Raw genomic sequence first — 14580 nt, 5'->3', positions numbered from 1 at the left:
ATAAATCATTTTACGATTTTATTGCGATTATATTAGCTAGAATGAAGTAAATACTTCCAATTTCCAGGCATAAACTCAGGTTAACTGAAGAGTTTAGCTTCATTGAAAGGATCAGGTCCACTGACCAGCTTACGTCAGCTAATGAGAGGAAGCAACAGTCGAATATTATCCTCTTCTCTTCTCGCGAGGCCCAAGTGTGGACAGCCTTGAAGAACAAGAGCCTCGCCTTACCCTACCCATCGTCTGTGAATTGTCTTGCCTATACAGTCGTTTCAGAGAGAACAGCCTTGGTGGAAACCCTATAGGTATTCGGGGAAAACAGTTCAATATTAATTTTGCATAAATTACAAGCAAATCTTATTGAAAGAGCTGTTCGGGAGTCGATCGAGGGCTGGTTACCTTGAGGTGCTTCCGGGGCTTAGCGTCCCCGCGGCCCGGTCGTCGACCAGGCCTCCAAGTCCCTGGGACGGACTTGCTACACAATTCCACGTATCAACAAGCATGGATGATGACAATGCAGCAGGTGCGGAGACTGCAGTCGCTCTCAGGCAGGTGGCCTCGGTATGGTGGGAAATCCAATGTGGAGACCTCTCATATCAAGTCTAAGTTCCATTTTGCTATGGGACACTTAAAATTTATTTCATGTGTATTCTAGTGAAACTTATTCATTTCTTATTTGATTTAAATCGGAGAGCTGTTGAATTACAGAACTACTTTGAAAAACCTGTGTCGTCAATTCTTAATATAATTAATAATAATAACAATTAAAATAATATTTAATAATAATAATAATTATTATTATATTATGATTACTATTATTATTATTACTTTGATTGTTATTACTAAAATTATAATACAAATAATTAAACAAATACTAACAAGAATCCTAATAAAATATAATAATTAAATAAATTTTACAATTCCCTTCCTCGAAAATTAATCGTCAAATAAGACAAACACAGTCACACAGTCTCTCTCACACACCCACGCACCCACACACACACACACACACACACACACACACACACACACACACACACACACACACACACACACACACACACACACACGTACTCAGTTTCACCTGTGTTCCCTTGTTTGCCTACCACCCATGTTAAAGATAAAGTGTTTAACACGGGTGGTACGCGAACAAGGGGGCACAGGTGGAAATTGAGTACCCAAATGAGCCACAGGGACGTTAGAAAGAACTTTTTCAGTGTCAGAATAGTTAACAAGTGGAATTCATTAGGCAGTGATGTGGTGGAGGCTGACTCCATACACAGTTTCAAATGTAGATATGATAGAGCCCAGTAGGCTCAGGAATCTGTGCACCAGTTGATTGACAGTTGAGAGACGGTACCAAAGAGCTAGAGCTCAGCCCTCGCAAGCACATTTAGGTGAGTATAACTAGATGAGTACACACACCAGAGGGGTCTCGCGGCTAAGTTGAAAGCGCTCGGGAATCATAGTCCTAAGAGCCCGGGTTCAATTCCCGGCGGAAGTGGAAATAAATTGCCGGCAGAGTTTCTTTCACCCTGGTGGTCCTGTTCAACGAGCAGTAAATAGGTACCTGGTAGTTAGAAAGCAGCTACGGGCTGCTTCCTTGGGATGTGTGTGTGCGTGTGTACTCACCTAATTGTACTCACCTAATTGTGTGTGTGTGTGTGTGTGTGTGTGTGTGTGTGTGTGTGTGTGTGTGTGTGTTCTTGTGTTAGAAACAAATACAAAATTACATAGAAAGAAAGAATTACATGGAGAAATATATGTAGAAAATATAATAGAAGAGAAATAGATTGGCTAGAAAAGCGGGGTACAAGAACTTATAGCTCGATTTTGCAGACACATGTAGTAAAATGCAAAAAGTCAATATACACACACAGACACACAGACACACACACACACACACACACACACACACACACACACACACACACACACACATATATATATATATATATATATATATATATATATATATATATATATATATATATATATATATATATATATATATATATGCCATTGACGATCACGAAACACTGATCATTTGCATGCGGAAAATCCACAAAGAAATGGGAAAGGAAGATGAACGTTTGGGCTGTTGATAGCCGTTGTCAACACCAGACTCAGTCAGGTGTTGACAATGGCATATATGTATGTACATATATATATATATACATATATATATATATATATATATATATATATATATATATATATATATATATATATATATATAATATAATATATGTATAGTGAAGAAAATCCTGCAGTGATACAGGGAACTGTACAAAAAATGCTGATAACCTCCGATGGCAGATCCGCGGTTCAGTATAAATTGAGGAGACGAGAGTTGTTCCTCACCAGTGGCCAGTCATGAAGTTCCTCGTGCTCACTCTGCTCTTTGCAGCGGCTCTCGGTAAGTCCAACTTGCACCCACCAATCCCATGATGTCCAGTATAAACCTTCATGGATATCTATATTATCTTGATTATAATAAATAAAAAGTGTGTAATAGATTCTATGTTGTCTCAATCTTCAGCCGGACCCTCACGCAAGGTTTGGCGTCGCCCCAACAATTACAAGATTGTTGGTGGTACCGATGCTGAGCCTGGTGAGTTCCCCTACCAGCTAAGCTTCCAGGATCTCTCCTACGGTGATCCTTGGCACTTCTGTGGGGCCTCCATCTACACGGAGGAGTGGGCCATCACTGCTGGCCACTGTGTCTATGGTCAAGACTTGAACAATCCTGATTATCTCCAGGTAAGTTTATTTTCAGTGCTAGTTGTTCTCATGGGTTTTCATGTACGGTATATTTACTATAGCAATAACTCACGGTAATGTGCTGGATCACGGTACATTACTATGTCACAAGTCATTGAGGCCATTGTAAATAATGCTAGCTGCAATCATATCATTCTGTTAAAAACAAAAATCCTACGTTCTGATTCAGCTCTTATTTCTCCACTGTATTATATTAAATATATGCTTATGATTTCAACATTTATTTTAAAAACTTACTGAAGCTTTTCATTTGATTGGTTAAAAAATTCTTATGATCATGACATGGTTTTTAACCTCTCCCTGTAAACAAAATCGTTATGCTTTAAATTTTGGTTTTGTTTGAAAGCGAATTTATCAGCCCTTTTATCAGACATCCATTAGTAAGAAATGAGTTTTTCAAAATAAACAGTAGCTCTAACTAATAAAGATATGTTCTGTTGACCTTAAAACAGGAACACTAAGTTCCTTCGTAACTTCGTAACTTTGAATGGTGGTAAATAATAAGACTCAAACCCGCTCTCTGTCTCACAGCATTGCTCAAAGTGAAGATATATGAATCCGCATTATTCAATTCCTTACTAAATTGATAAGAAATGAAATAGGTATCTAAAGATTGCAGGTAAGAACGAACTGGTTCAACTCCTTGAAACAGATGACGTATTCATCTATGTGAAAGGCCTTAGAAGAAGCAAGAATACTTTCTATATCAAAAACTGGTCCTTGAAAGTTATCTGTAGTTTCCTTCGCTATTGTTATATCTCTAATTTAATGAAAAACTGTACTTAATAACAAGTGAATTGTTTAAAGTTTTTTCGGTTCCGAATTTCAGTAAACTGTTATTTTTTCAACTTTACTCAGTAATTTAAATCAAGTAATTTAATGAAGTTAAATGAACGGAAGCTCTGCCCAGCACTGATTAAAGGGCCACAAATGCTCCAGAATGACTCTTCAAACAGCTTTGACCTAAAAATTACACTGTAACGTCCAAAATTGCTCTGTTCGTTGATAGGAAGGATCTGTCTTGTAATCATATGTGACACCTCTTGTATGATCATTTATTTCAGCTGTAGTGAAGCTTAGTGCTGGGATGGAACTTTGTGGACTTCATAAAATACACACAGATCAGCTTGGGGTTATTATTAGTATTACCTAAAATTAAGTTACAAATATAAGATTATAAAATATTATGAATATTTCTAAACCAGCTTGTAATGTCATGTATCACTGGTTTCGCGTGTCAGTATCATTAGAAGATGTCAGCCATTGTAATGTTATACTTGTTGACCAAACCACACACTAGACAGTGAAGGGACGACGACGTTTCGGTCCGTCCTGGGCCATTTTCAAGTCAATGTTATACTTCACACTCTCAACCTTTTCCAGGTTGTGGCTGGTGAGTGGGACATGTCTGTAGATGGGAACGAGCAGACGTCTATCCTGCAAAAGATCATTCACCACGAAGATTTCAACGAATTTTACCTGCACAACGACATAGCTCTCCTTCATCTGTCTACACCTCTTACTTTCAACGAAAACGTCTCAGCAATTGCCCTTCCAGAGCAAGGTCATACAGCCACTGGCGACTGTATCGTCACCGGCTGGGGCACGACCAGCGAGGGAGGAGACACCCCAACCATCCTGCAGAAGGTGACTGTCCCTATTGTGACAGACGAAGAGTGCATCGCTGATTATGGCGAGGGAGAGATTGACGATTCCATGATCTGCGCCGGTGTTCCTGAGGGAGGGAAGGACTCCTGCCAGGGTGACTCTGGCGGACCTTTGGCCTGCAGTGACATCCAGTCTACCTATCTGGCCGGTATTGTATCTTGGGGCTACGGCTGCGCTCGTCCCGGCTACCCCGGCGTCTACACTGAGGTGTCTTACCATGTCGACTGGGTTAAGGCAAATGCAGTGTAAACAGCATGCATGTTAATGTTAATATTGCTGATAATTCTGAGAACATGAACATTCAAAGTAAACATTCTCTGATTGTCTTAAACTGTCACGAATAAAATTCTGTAAAAAAAACATTGGTCTGTTTATTCACATACAAACATCTTGAAATTCCATTAAAAGGATAAATAAAGCTTACATTTTTAAGACTCCGCTGGTGGAGTTGTTGGGAAGGGTCCCTGGCGGTGTGGTCAGGGAGGTTCCCCTTATGGGGTGGTCAGGGAGGTTCCCCTGGTGGTGTTGTCAGAGAATTTCCCAGGTGTTATAAGAAAGGATCCTTACGGTGGTGTTACTATGGAGGCTCACCTGGTAGTGCTGTCAGGTAGGCTCCCCCTAGTGGTGTTTGTAAGGCTACAGAGGCTACTGTGTAAGTAACACTAACACTACAGGAGATTCAATCTAAGTAAGTACTTAAAATTAACCAAATCCCGGTGCTTCTCATTCACTAGATAACTTAGTGTTAAACACGTGATCGTTCACTAAGTTTTTGAAATAACTTACAAAGCTCTTGGCATTTAACTTGACCACTACAACAGCAAAACAAGTGTGCTTGGCTTAGCGTCTTTGAGAACAACGTCAAGCAGATGTCCGTAATACTGTGTACAAAATGGCTAATCACATAGCATTCTATTTGATATCTTGTTTATATACGACATCTATTGTTGGACTGTTATCAACAGTAACATTCGACTTGAGGTATGAACTTGTATTTATATAATGCTTTAGATATTTATTTCTAAATGATTACAAAGAGTATATGCTAACATTATTTATACATAAACAAAGGTCATTAATATTATATATCAAAGAATACAAATTACAAGTCTAAGAATGAAAAGGGATGTGACATAACTATGTCTACGTCTCGTTCAGAGCCAGCACTTACAGTAGTATGTTAAAATACATTAAAATTAAAAGTTTTATCATAGTTTGCAGACCTGTAATTTATAATATAAGCTATTGACGAACAGTAATTTGGACGTATATCCAGATGATATTACAGTCCTTCAGATACATCACCTCTAAATTCTAAGCCTTGTATGCTGGAGACGACAATGTGAGATTTGGAAGATGAATTCGTCTCTAATGATGACACTGTTTATATATTATATCTGTTTATATATTAATAGATATTATCTATTCATTAAGAGATGACAGATTAACTGTTATCATTAACATTAATATCTGTTTATATTATATCTGACACTGTTTATATATTCAACTAACAGTGTCGAGCGTGGTCGACGTAGACTCCCCAGTCTTATTAGTTATTTTTACTTGATTTAAAACCATCTGCTAACCACGGCAACGTTCTTATTCTGTTTTGTATATATATAAATTGTTATATTCGCGCTGAAATTAATTTGCTTCCGGATGACCACGTAACAAAATGCCATGTTCTCTTAATGCAGATTAATCATGATCTCCGAAGATCTCAGATCCTGGAAGAACACATTTCGGCCAACAAGTGCCAGGATTATCCTCTTTGTCTGGCTCTGTAAAGCGTTTTAGTTGTATTTGAGAGAACAATGCTTGGAATTTCAAGGCATTAGTATGGGCTCATATTAAATTTGTGGAAGGATACAAATTGTGTGAGGCGAGAGTTGGTTTGGTGTTGGGCTTAGTGCTAATCAACCTCTGGAGAGTTATTAGGGCCCCCCACAATAACTTACCAGCTAATCATCAAGTATACTTTTGTCTTGAGCATTGTTAAAAATTAAAGTAAACTCATAGTGCATATATAAAGATAAACAAGGTAAACCTCTCGTTGAATAAATAGCTGTGAGATATGGATTACCTGACACAGGTAATTCAAACACATAATCACATTTGATTATGTGTTTGGACAACATAAATTGTATTCAGAAGATGAGTAATAATCTTTCCTGCCTCTACTTTTCACAGACGCCGTCTTGTAGAATTGGCTCTGATACACATCCTACCCAACATGACCCTTAGTCCTGGCTTTGTTGCTGTTGACTCTTCCCTTTTACAGTACATACTTAAATGCTGTAACCTTCTTAACAAATGTGATCTGACTTAAGCTTTGCCCCTACGTCTTACTCTTACCCCTTTTTCTAGACCCTCTTCTTATTCTTACCTTCCTCTAATTCTCATCCTATTCTTACCGTCCTCTAATTCTTATCCTATTCTTACTTAAATCTTATTCTTACCTTTTTCTCTTACCTGCTCCTCACCTCTCATCTCATTTATTTGCCTGTCCTTTCCTCTCTTCTATCGCACGACTTAATAATGGTTCAGGACGGACCTGAAACGTCGTTGTTTTTTTAATTTTCCGATGTGTGGTTTGGTTCTCAACTGTAGTTGCCTTTCGAAGCATGAGAAGCATTTCGCTCCATATTTGACAAAACGTGAAGCGGACGAATACGTTAGAGTGGAAGAGACAACTAGAATTGAAATTGAAATTGAAATAAGTTTATTGAGGTAAAATACACACAAAGGGATGAGGTAGCTCAAGCTATTCTCACCCCATTCAGTACAACGTGTTAATATATACATAGACACACATCACAAATAAACATATTACCAAACATTCTGAGAGGTAAACATATACATTTCCTCCTTCACAAGTAGTATGGTATCAGACGTACACACAAATACTTTTATGAGACAACTAGAAGTTTGAGGCTTTGGTACTGATGAACATTTTCTGTCGTGTTGAAATATTTCTAGTATTGTTTTGTTATTTTGACAGAAATATACAGGTCGTGAATTTAGTCATTTGAGTATCAGGGGGATATTAAATAGTTAATGCTGAGAAAGTCTGGTCCCCCCCCTTTGTTTTTTTAAGTGATATTATTCATAGATGAAAAATATGGGTGGGGAATCAGAGTCAACAGGAAATTGCAGGTTGATGGGGCTGCAAAACTTGCGAGCTGGATGGGAAAGTCTTTTCCGAGTTTTATGGAGCATGTTGCACAGTGTAGATATCTGCCTGAAAGATATTCTCGTGAGACTTCCAGCTTAGTTGCTCGACATGTTGCTATGTGAAGACAATGCCAAATTCTCATGAGTGACCAAATGAGGCTTAGCTTAATCCAGACTTATCCATCTTCAAACCTTTATTCATACAGCAGGATGATATATAGGAATAATAACATGATAGTTTTGTCTTTTTCCACTCTGACTTGTTGGTGTAGCGACAACCTTGCTTTGTGCAAGGTCTACGTTCAATCTCCGATGGTCCAAGAGGTTGGGCAACATTCCTCCACTGTTCTCATCCCAGCGCTTAGTCTGTCCTCATAAGACCCAGCGCTTAGTGTGTACTCACCTAATTGTGCTTGCGGGGGATGAGTTCTGGTTCTTTGGTCTATGGAGTCATGGAGCCATGTGACATGTCCTCATGTTCCAGCGCCTAGTCTTTCCTCATGTCCAACACGCCTAGACTGCCCTCATATGTCTCCCAAGTGCTCTACTGTCATATTAGCTCCCCTCTCACGCCACAGAATTACCTTACCTTCAGAATAGCACGTAAATAAATCAACGCATCTTGTAACATTAGAACAATATAGACAGGTAAAATAATTCAAAAAAATTTCAATATTTAATAAGAATTTTTTTGTAAGTATTTTATGTTATATTCAACTAAAAATATTAAGTTTACGAACCCTTGGGCTTTCATAATTTTTCGAAAACAATACTATCATTAGGTATACATATTCTAATTAACACTCTGAAAAAGTATGATTGTTAATAGCTTCTGGAGAATGACAAAAATTAGGTCAAGTTCACAATGATTTCTACCTGGTTAACAAACTCAACTCAGAGTAGTTTTACTCCAGATTTAAGTACAAGCAAACTCTATTCGTAATCTAATCACAAGAGAGAGAGAGAGAGAGAGACACGTAGATAAAAAATATTAGGTTCCCCCCGTCTCGAATCTGTTGAAGGTCGGATAAGAAAACCGTACAGCGGCTCTCTACTCCTCTATCCCTACAGTGTTACCACACCTGGACAAACAGACCACCTCAACTTCCCACCACGACTATAGTGTTCAAATATTGTATATGCTCTCGTTCTTCAATAATAATAATAAAACTCAACATTGACACGTTACAACAGAGCCTTCATTTACAATAAGGGGGAATGGGCATAGAGAGAAGTGAGCATTAGCATTAAGTGTAGTGAGCATTAGGGGAAGTGAGCATTAAGGGAAGTGAGCATTAAGGGAAGTGTTCATTAAGAGAATGTGCATTCAAGAAGGGGAATGTGCATTCAAGAAAGGGAATGTGCATTCAAGAAAGCGAGCATTTAGAGGAGTGAGCATTAATGGGCAATGGGCATTAGGAGCAGAGACCATTAAGAGGTCGCAAGCATTAAACAGGCGACCTTCCAAGACTAACACCACGTTAAAAAACTTTGCTGAGATGACTTTACTTGACGAGAGTTAGTAGAGTCGCTGGCTGAGGCCAACACCTAGCTCACGTGGAGGCTCGAATGACCAATACCTGCAAGGATGATAAATTATTCATTCCATAACATTCTTGAGTGTGTGTTTGTGTGTGTAAAAGGAATGTAGTGAAACATTATTTTGAAATGAAGAAGGACAACAGACCAGGATTCAAGTACTACGTTCTACGAAACAGAAGGAAATAAATACCACAAAGGATGGAGGACAACATTAATAAGTATGCATCAAGGAAAGTAGTATGAGAAGATAGACTCGTACCAGGCACACGACATATGCAAAGATAACTAACTTTCTCACGCCAGTGGCCCTGAAACGATGGGAAACCCTTGGAATGTAAGAAACTCCTCCACCTTCGCATTTGGTCAGTGCGCATCAATTACTAATTACCGTCTATAGTAACTGAACGGTTTCCTTGTAACTAATTGGGTTCTCTTTCAAACTATTTGTTTATATTATTCAAAGAAAAAACATGCAATGATTGTTTGAACTATTAGCGGGTCTCTCCTTGTACTTAGCTTGGTACAATTGTTTTCACTCACTCACGTTCTCATAACACTCGTACTCACAATGATGTGATTATTTGTGTCTTTCCTCATATTCACAATGATCTGATTCTTGGGTGTCCTTGTACTTACAATGCTCTGATTGCTGGTGCCTGTCCTCATACTCTCAATGCTCTGATTACTGGCCTATCTCCAATGCTCACACTCGATATCTAGCATAAGATTTGTAAATTTATTACATATTGTAAATAAGAAAACAGTGTTACCTATCTACAGGAAAAAGTTACACCCATATGCAGGCGATGAGTCACAATAACGTGGCTGAAGTATGTCGACAAGACCACACACTAGAAAGTGAAGGGACGACGACGTTTCGGTCCGTCCTGGACCATTTGCAAGTCGATTGTGATTATCACAATCGAATTGAGAATAGTCCAGGACGGACCGAAACGTCGTCGTCCCTTCACTTTCAAGTGTGTGGTCTGGTCAAGTTACACCCACTAAGCCAATGCGATGTTCTATAGTGTTTCTCTTCAAATCTTCGATTTATTTGTCATCAATATTAACAAGCAGAAAATTTATGTAATGAAATTAAGTGATGTAAGACAAAAGAGATATATGGGGAAATAACGATTAATATCAACCTTACGTGACCCGCCGCGTAAGGTCGAAACTCCATGGACTGGGCAATAGAGTCGATAAAAGCTTCGTCCTCACACGCGTATGGAGCCGGTGGTTCGAGTCTCCTAGATCCCAGGTGAATTAAATCAATGAGATTAATATGTTTCATGAACATTCCATCCCTACATTTATAACATGGACTTTGTTTAAGTATCATTGTTTACTAGCATAAAGAGGGGAGGGAATTATCAGGGAAAAGCACCGAGCCATTACGACTATAGAGCACTTGGAAGGGATCAGGATAAGGATTTGGGATGGGACGGAAGGAAGGAATTGTGCCCAAACACTTGGACGGTCGGGGGTTGAACGCGGACCTGCATGAAGCGAGACCGTCGCTCTACTGTTCAGCCCAAGTGGAGCATATTATGTATGTCTTCTTACGTGTTATGTATAAACGGTTTGTATTCTTGCTTTATTTAAATACACAATTCACTGTGAAAAAAAGGTTAAATGCATCTCATCAACGACTCATTGGGGGGGTGGAAAGTTCGGGTTTCCCCGATAAGAGACGATAAAGAGAATGGTAATCCCGGGTAGCCAGTATATATACCGTCGGTGGTTGTGAGATGTTCTCCACCAGTGACCAGCCATGAAGTTCCTCGTGTTCTGTCTGCTCCTCGCCGGGGCTCTCGGTAAGTCCACTTCTCACTCTTCCACTTCTGGTATCCTCTCGTTAAGTCAATCTATATGTCGTGCTTCTAAGGAAGCACGTCCTAATAAGCCAAATTGCTTCGGTAATAGTTTTTTTCAAAAATATTGTATCCACTGAGAGATATATTTAAGTTAATACTTGTGGTATATTTTCATTTGTTTTGACCTTAAATTAAATTAGCATGCTCTTCTAACGTAAATAGTTCTGATATTCTTCACTATTACGTAACTTGAAAGTTTTACAAATTAAAAGACAGTCGGTAACATTTCTCAATATTGTGATATATATCATCATTCCCGTGAAGTTACAACCAAAATTACATATAAAATCAGACACGAAAAATTTAGAATTTTCTTCGAAATTTAGCCCAACTACTTAGGCCGGACGGTAGAGCGACAGTCTCCCTTCACGCTGGTCGGCGTTCAAGCCCCAACTGTCCAAGTGGTTCGACACCATTCCCTTCCCCGGTCCCATCCCAAATCCTTATCCTAATCCCTTCCAAGTGCTATATAGTCGTAATGGCTTGATGCTTTCCCCTAATATATCAACTAAATTCCCTTCCCTCGGCCAAATTTAATGGTTTTGTCTAAGTAGGAGTTATATCGTATGCATATCACACAGAAGTACAAGTTAACAACAATGAGATAATTTGATTTCCTTTCAATAATTTTTCCTATCTTTAATGTCCTCCATCTGCGTCTCCAGCCGCCCCCAGCCGCAGGCTGAGATTCCCACCAAACAATTACAAGATCGTCGGTGGCGAAGACGCCAAGCAAGGCGAGTTCCCCTACCAACTCAGCTTCCAGGAAACGTTTCTAGGGATTTCTTTCCATTTCTGCGGAGCTTCCATCTACAATGAAAACTATGCCATCACTGCTGGCCACTGCGTCTACGGCGATAACTACGACAACCCAAGTGGCCTCCAGGTAAGCTTGTAATAGTAGTGGGATGTAGGTCCCTCCGTCTCGTGTAGGCGCTGTGTTTGAGCCTCTACGATATAGAAGGATACTGTATATCACATATTTTATCATGTGAATGCTATATAGTTAAACAAATTACTTAAAAATTATTTATAAAATAATTACAACAAATATTTCTGCTAATGTGAATATATTTTTGATGCCGTTGTGATAATTAGATAATGAAGTGTAATTAACGCTTCAGATTGTGGCTGGAGACCTCGACTTGAGTCTTTTGGAAGGACCGGAGCAGACAGTCAGGGTGGCGAAGATAATCCTGCATGAGGACTTCGACTACGACCTTCTTATTAATGACATCTCTCTTCTTAAGCTGGCTGAACCCCTCACGTTCAACGAGAACGTCGGTCCCATTGATCTTCCAGAACAAGGTCATGCAGCCAGTGGTGACGTCATTATCACAGGCTGGGGCACCACAACCGAGGGAGGAAGCACTCCTGATGTGCTGCAGAAGGTGACTATCCCTCTAGTGACAGACGAAGAGTGCCGAGCTGATTATGGTGCTGATGAGATCTATGATTCCATGATCTGCGCCGGTGTTCCTGAGGGAGGGGTGGACTCCTGCCAGGGTGACTCTGGCGGACCTCTGGCCGCCAGCGACACCCAGTCCACCTATCTGGCCGGTATTGTGTCTTGGGGCTACGGCTGCGCTCGTCCCGGCTACCCCGGCGTCTACACTGAGGTGGCCTACTTCGTCGATTGGGTCAAACAGAATGCAGTGTAAACAGTGTTACTATCAACACGCAGATTTTGTAAACGATAAACAAAAAATGTTTTGGTAACCAGTTTATAACTGAATTAAAAATTAAGCAAATATTTTTGGTATTAATTCTATGCAAATGCCGATTCAGTATTACAAAGAATTATAACTTTTTAGAACATTAAGCCTTGTAGAAAATTAAAAAAAGTAAATATAGATGAAATTATGTTTTACATATATATGAATATGATATAGAATGAATAGATGCGTAAGTAACCACAAGAAAGGATCAATGAGATATCAGAGCACTATATTTTACCTAATACACTAATAAAGAATACACTGTAATCAGCAAAAGAGTTGAGAACAATTACAAAGAAAACCTGATTCCAAACCTCCTATACATATGAATATGAATAGGAGCTGCCACGTATGGGCTAGTAGGCCTTCTGCAAATTACTTGATTCTTATGTTATATTCATATATTAAGCATCCTACACATATGCAATAAGTGATTACAGGACTCGAACAACAACTGTCAGCGGATTTCCTCTTGGCTCAAACCCCTATTTCTCTTAAAATTGTCAAACGTTGAAAGTGTCTAATATTTAAAATTCTTTATTTTCTTTTTTATAACATCGGGTTTAATTTTTTGGTGTATATACATTGACCATGTTCAGGGCTCAAACATACTTGCAGGAGCAGTCCACTTGCGGATTGTAAGCCCCACAATTTCAATATATTGGCAAGGCATCAAAGTCTCTCTTTCTTTTTTAAAGCGCTTGACAATGCGCCTTAAAATGCTCCATCAAATATCACATAACTTTTACATACAACCAGATCATCACCAGAGATGTTCTAACAAACAACGCCGAAATAACCGTCAGATACAACGACAATCATATATTAATCATTGGTGAAGCACTACGTATCAAACACTCATCCAACTATCAGCAGCCAGGAACACTTGACCATCCTGAAGATCAAAGCAGAATATCCAGCTCACTCCTCACCTACTGCCTCAGCCAGCATCGAAAGTTACACCCTATTTCACCATATCCTAACTTGGTTATATGTATTCTTTAGCTTCAGCTAACTTAAATCCGCTTCTTCGGTGAGTCCGAAGATGCTGACAAGTTCCCCGAAATGCGAATGATAAAGGCGAAAGGCTAAAATATTCATGCTTCTTGATCAATAAGCTATCGTAGTCTTAACAACTCTCCCGCTGGTAATAGTCGATAAGCCAAACACCAAACATATGATGCATGACACTACACTACACTACACTACACTACACTACACTACACTACACTACACTACGCTGTACACTACACTTTCATATTTGTTCATATGATGCATGTATTGGTGGCTAATATTCTTGTTCCACGTAAATACTCAATTTTTGTGAAAAAGTTATAAAATGACAACGTTTCAACTTCTTTCCCAAGCAAATAACATAAGAAATATTGAGACGATTTGTGCAAGAATCATTGATTTAACCATTCCATAACACACACCCACAAAGATACACACAACCATTATTATAAACCACTCTACCTTCGTCAATGTAACCGTCTTCACTGCATTAAATTCATCAATATATAAGTACATCAATAGCGCAACCTGTCCTCTTAAAAAGAACGTCGCTTTTGGCCGTTTGCCCGTATGGCCGAATATGGACGTAATTTGAAAATGAAAAAAAAATTGAAAATAAATTTGGGATTTTTTTTTTCAACAACAGTAAGTTAAGGGTCCTCTGATAGGTTAGGTGGGCAGGAAATTCTCATAAAGTTTCAAAACGGTTTGAAAAACGTTAATGGAAAGTTGCCTGTTCTAAGCTGGCCGAGTAAGCCGGACGACTCAAACAGAAAACGGAACTGTACGTCACTTTTGTGAGT

General features: G+C 39.1%; 1 protein-coding gene across 1 annotated transcript; it reads left to right on the top strand.

The window, feature by feature from the left end:
• Nucleotides 1–2284: 2284 nt before the first annotated feature.
• Nucleotides 2285–12706, top strand: LOC123744934 (transmembrane protease serine 9). Its single transcript, XM_069306362.1, has 7 exons — nucleotides 2285–2419; nucleotides 2543–2763; nucleotides 4168–4699; nucleotides 4886–5059; nucleotides 10935–10985; nucleotides 11711–11931; nucleotides 12170–12706. Exons 1-7 carry the CDS (start codon nucleotides 2377–2379, stop codon nucleotides 12704–12706), a joined length of 1779 nt encoding a protein of 592 aa, XP_069162463.1. The 5' UTR covers nucleotides 2285–2376.
• Nucleotides 12707–14580: the final 1874 nt, after the last annotated feature.

This window comes from Procambarus clarkii, chromosome 57 (assembly GCF_040958095.1).
Source record: "Procambarus clarkii isolate CNS0578487 chromosome 57, FALCON_Pclarkii_2.0, whole genome shotgun sequence".
Lineage (NCBI taxonomy): Eukaryota > Metazoa > Arthropoda > Malacostraca > Decapoda > Cambaridae > Procambarus > Procambarus clarkii.
The sequence above is the reverse complement of the archived record's forward strand: the minus strand, read 5'-3'. Positions and strand labels throughout refer to the sequence as shown.

Coding starts and splice junctions, on each gene's coding strand:
- LOC123744934 (XM_069306362.1), top strand. CDS start 2,377: ATGAAGTTCCTCGTGCTCACTCTGCTCTTTGCAGCGGCTCTCG. Junction 2,764..4,167: donor ACAATCCTGATTATCTCCAG/GTAAGTTTATTT, acceptor AACCTTTTCCAG/GTTGTGGCTGGTGAGTGGGA. Junction 11,932..12,169: donor ACAACCCAAGTGGCCTCCAG/GTAAGCTTGTAA, acceptor TTAACGCTTCAG/ATTGTGGCTGGAGACCTCGA.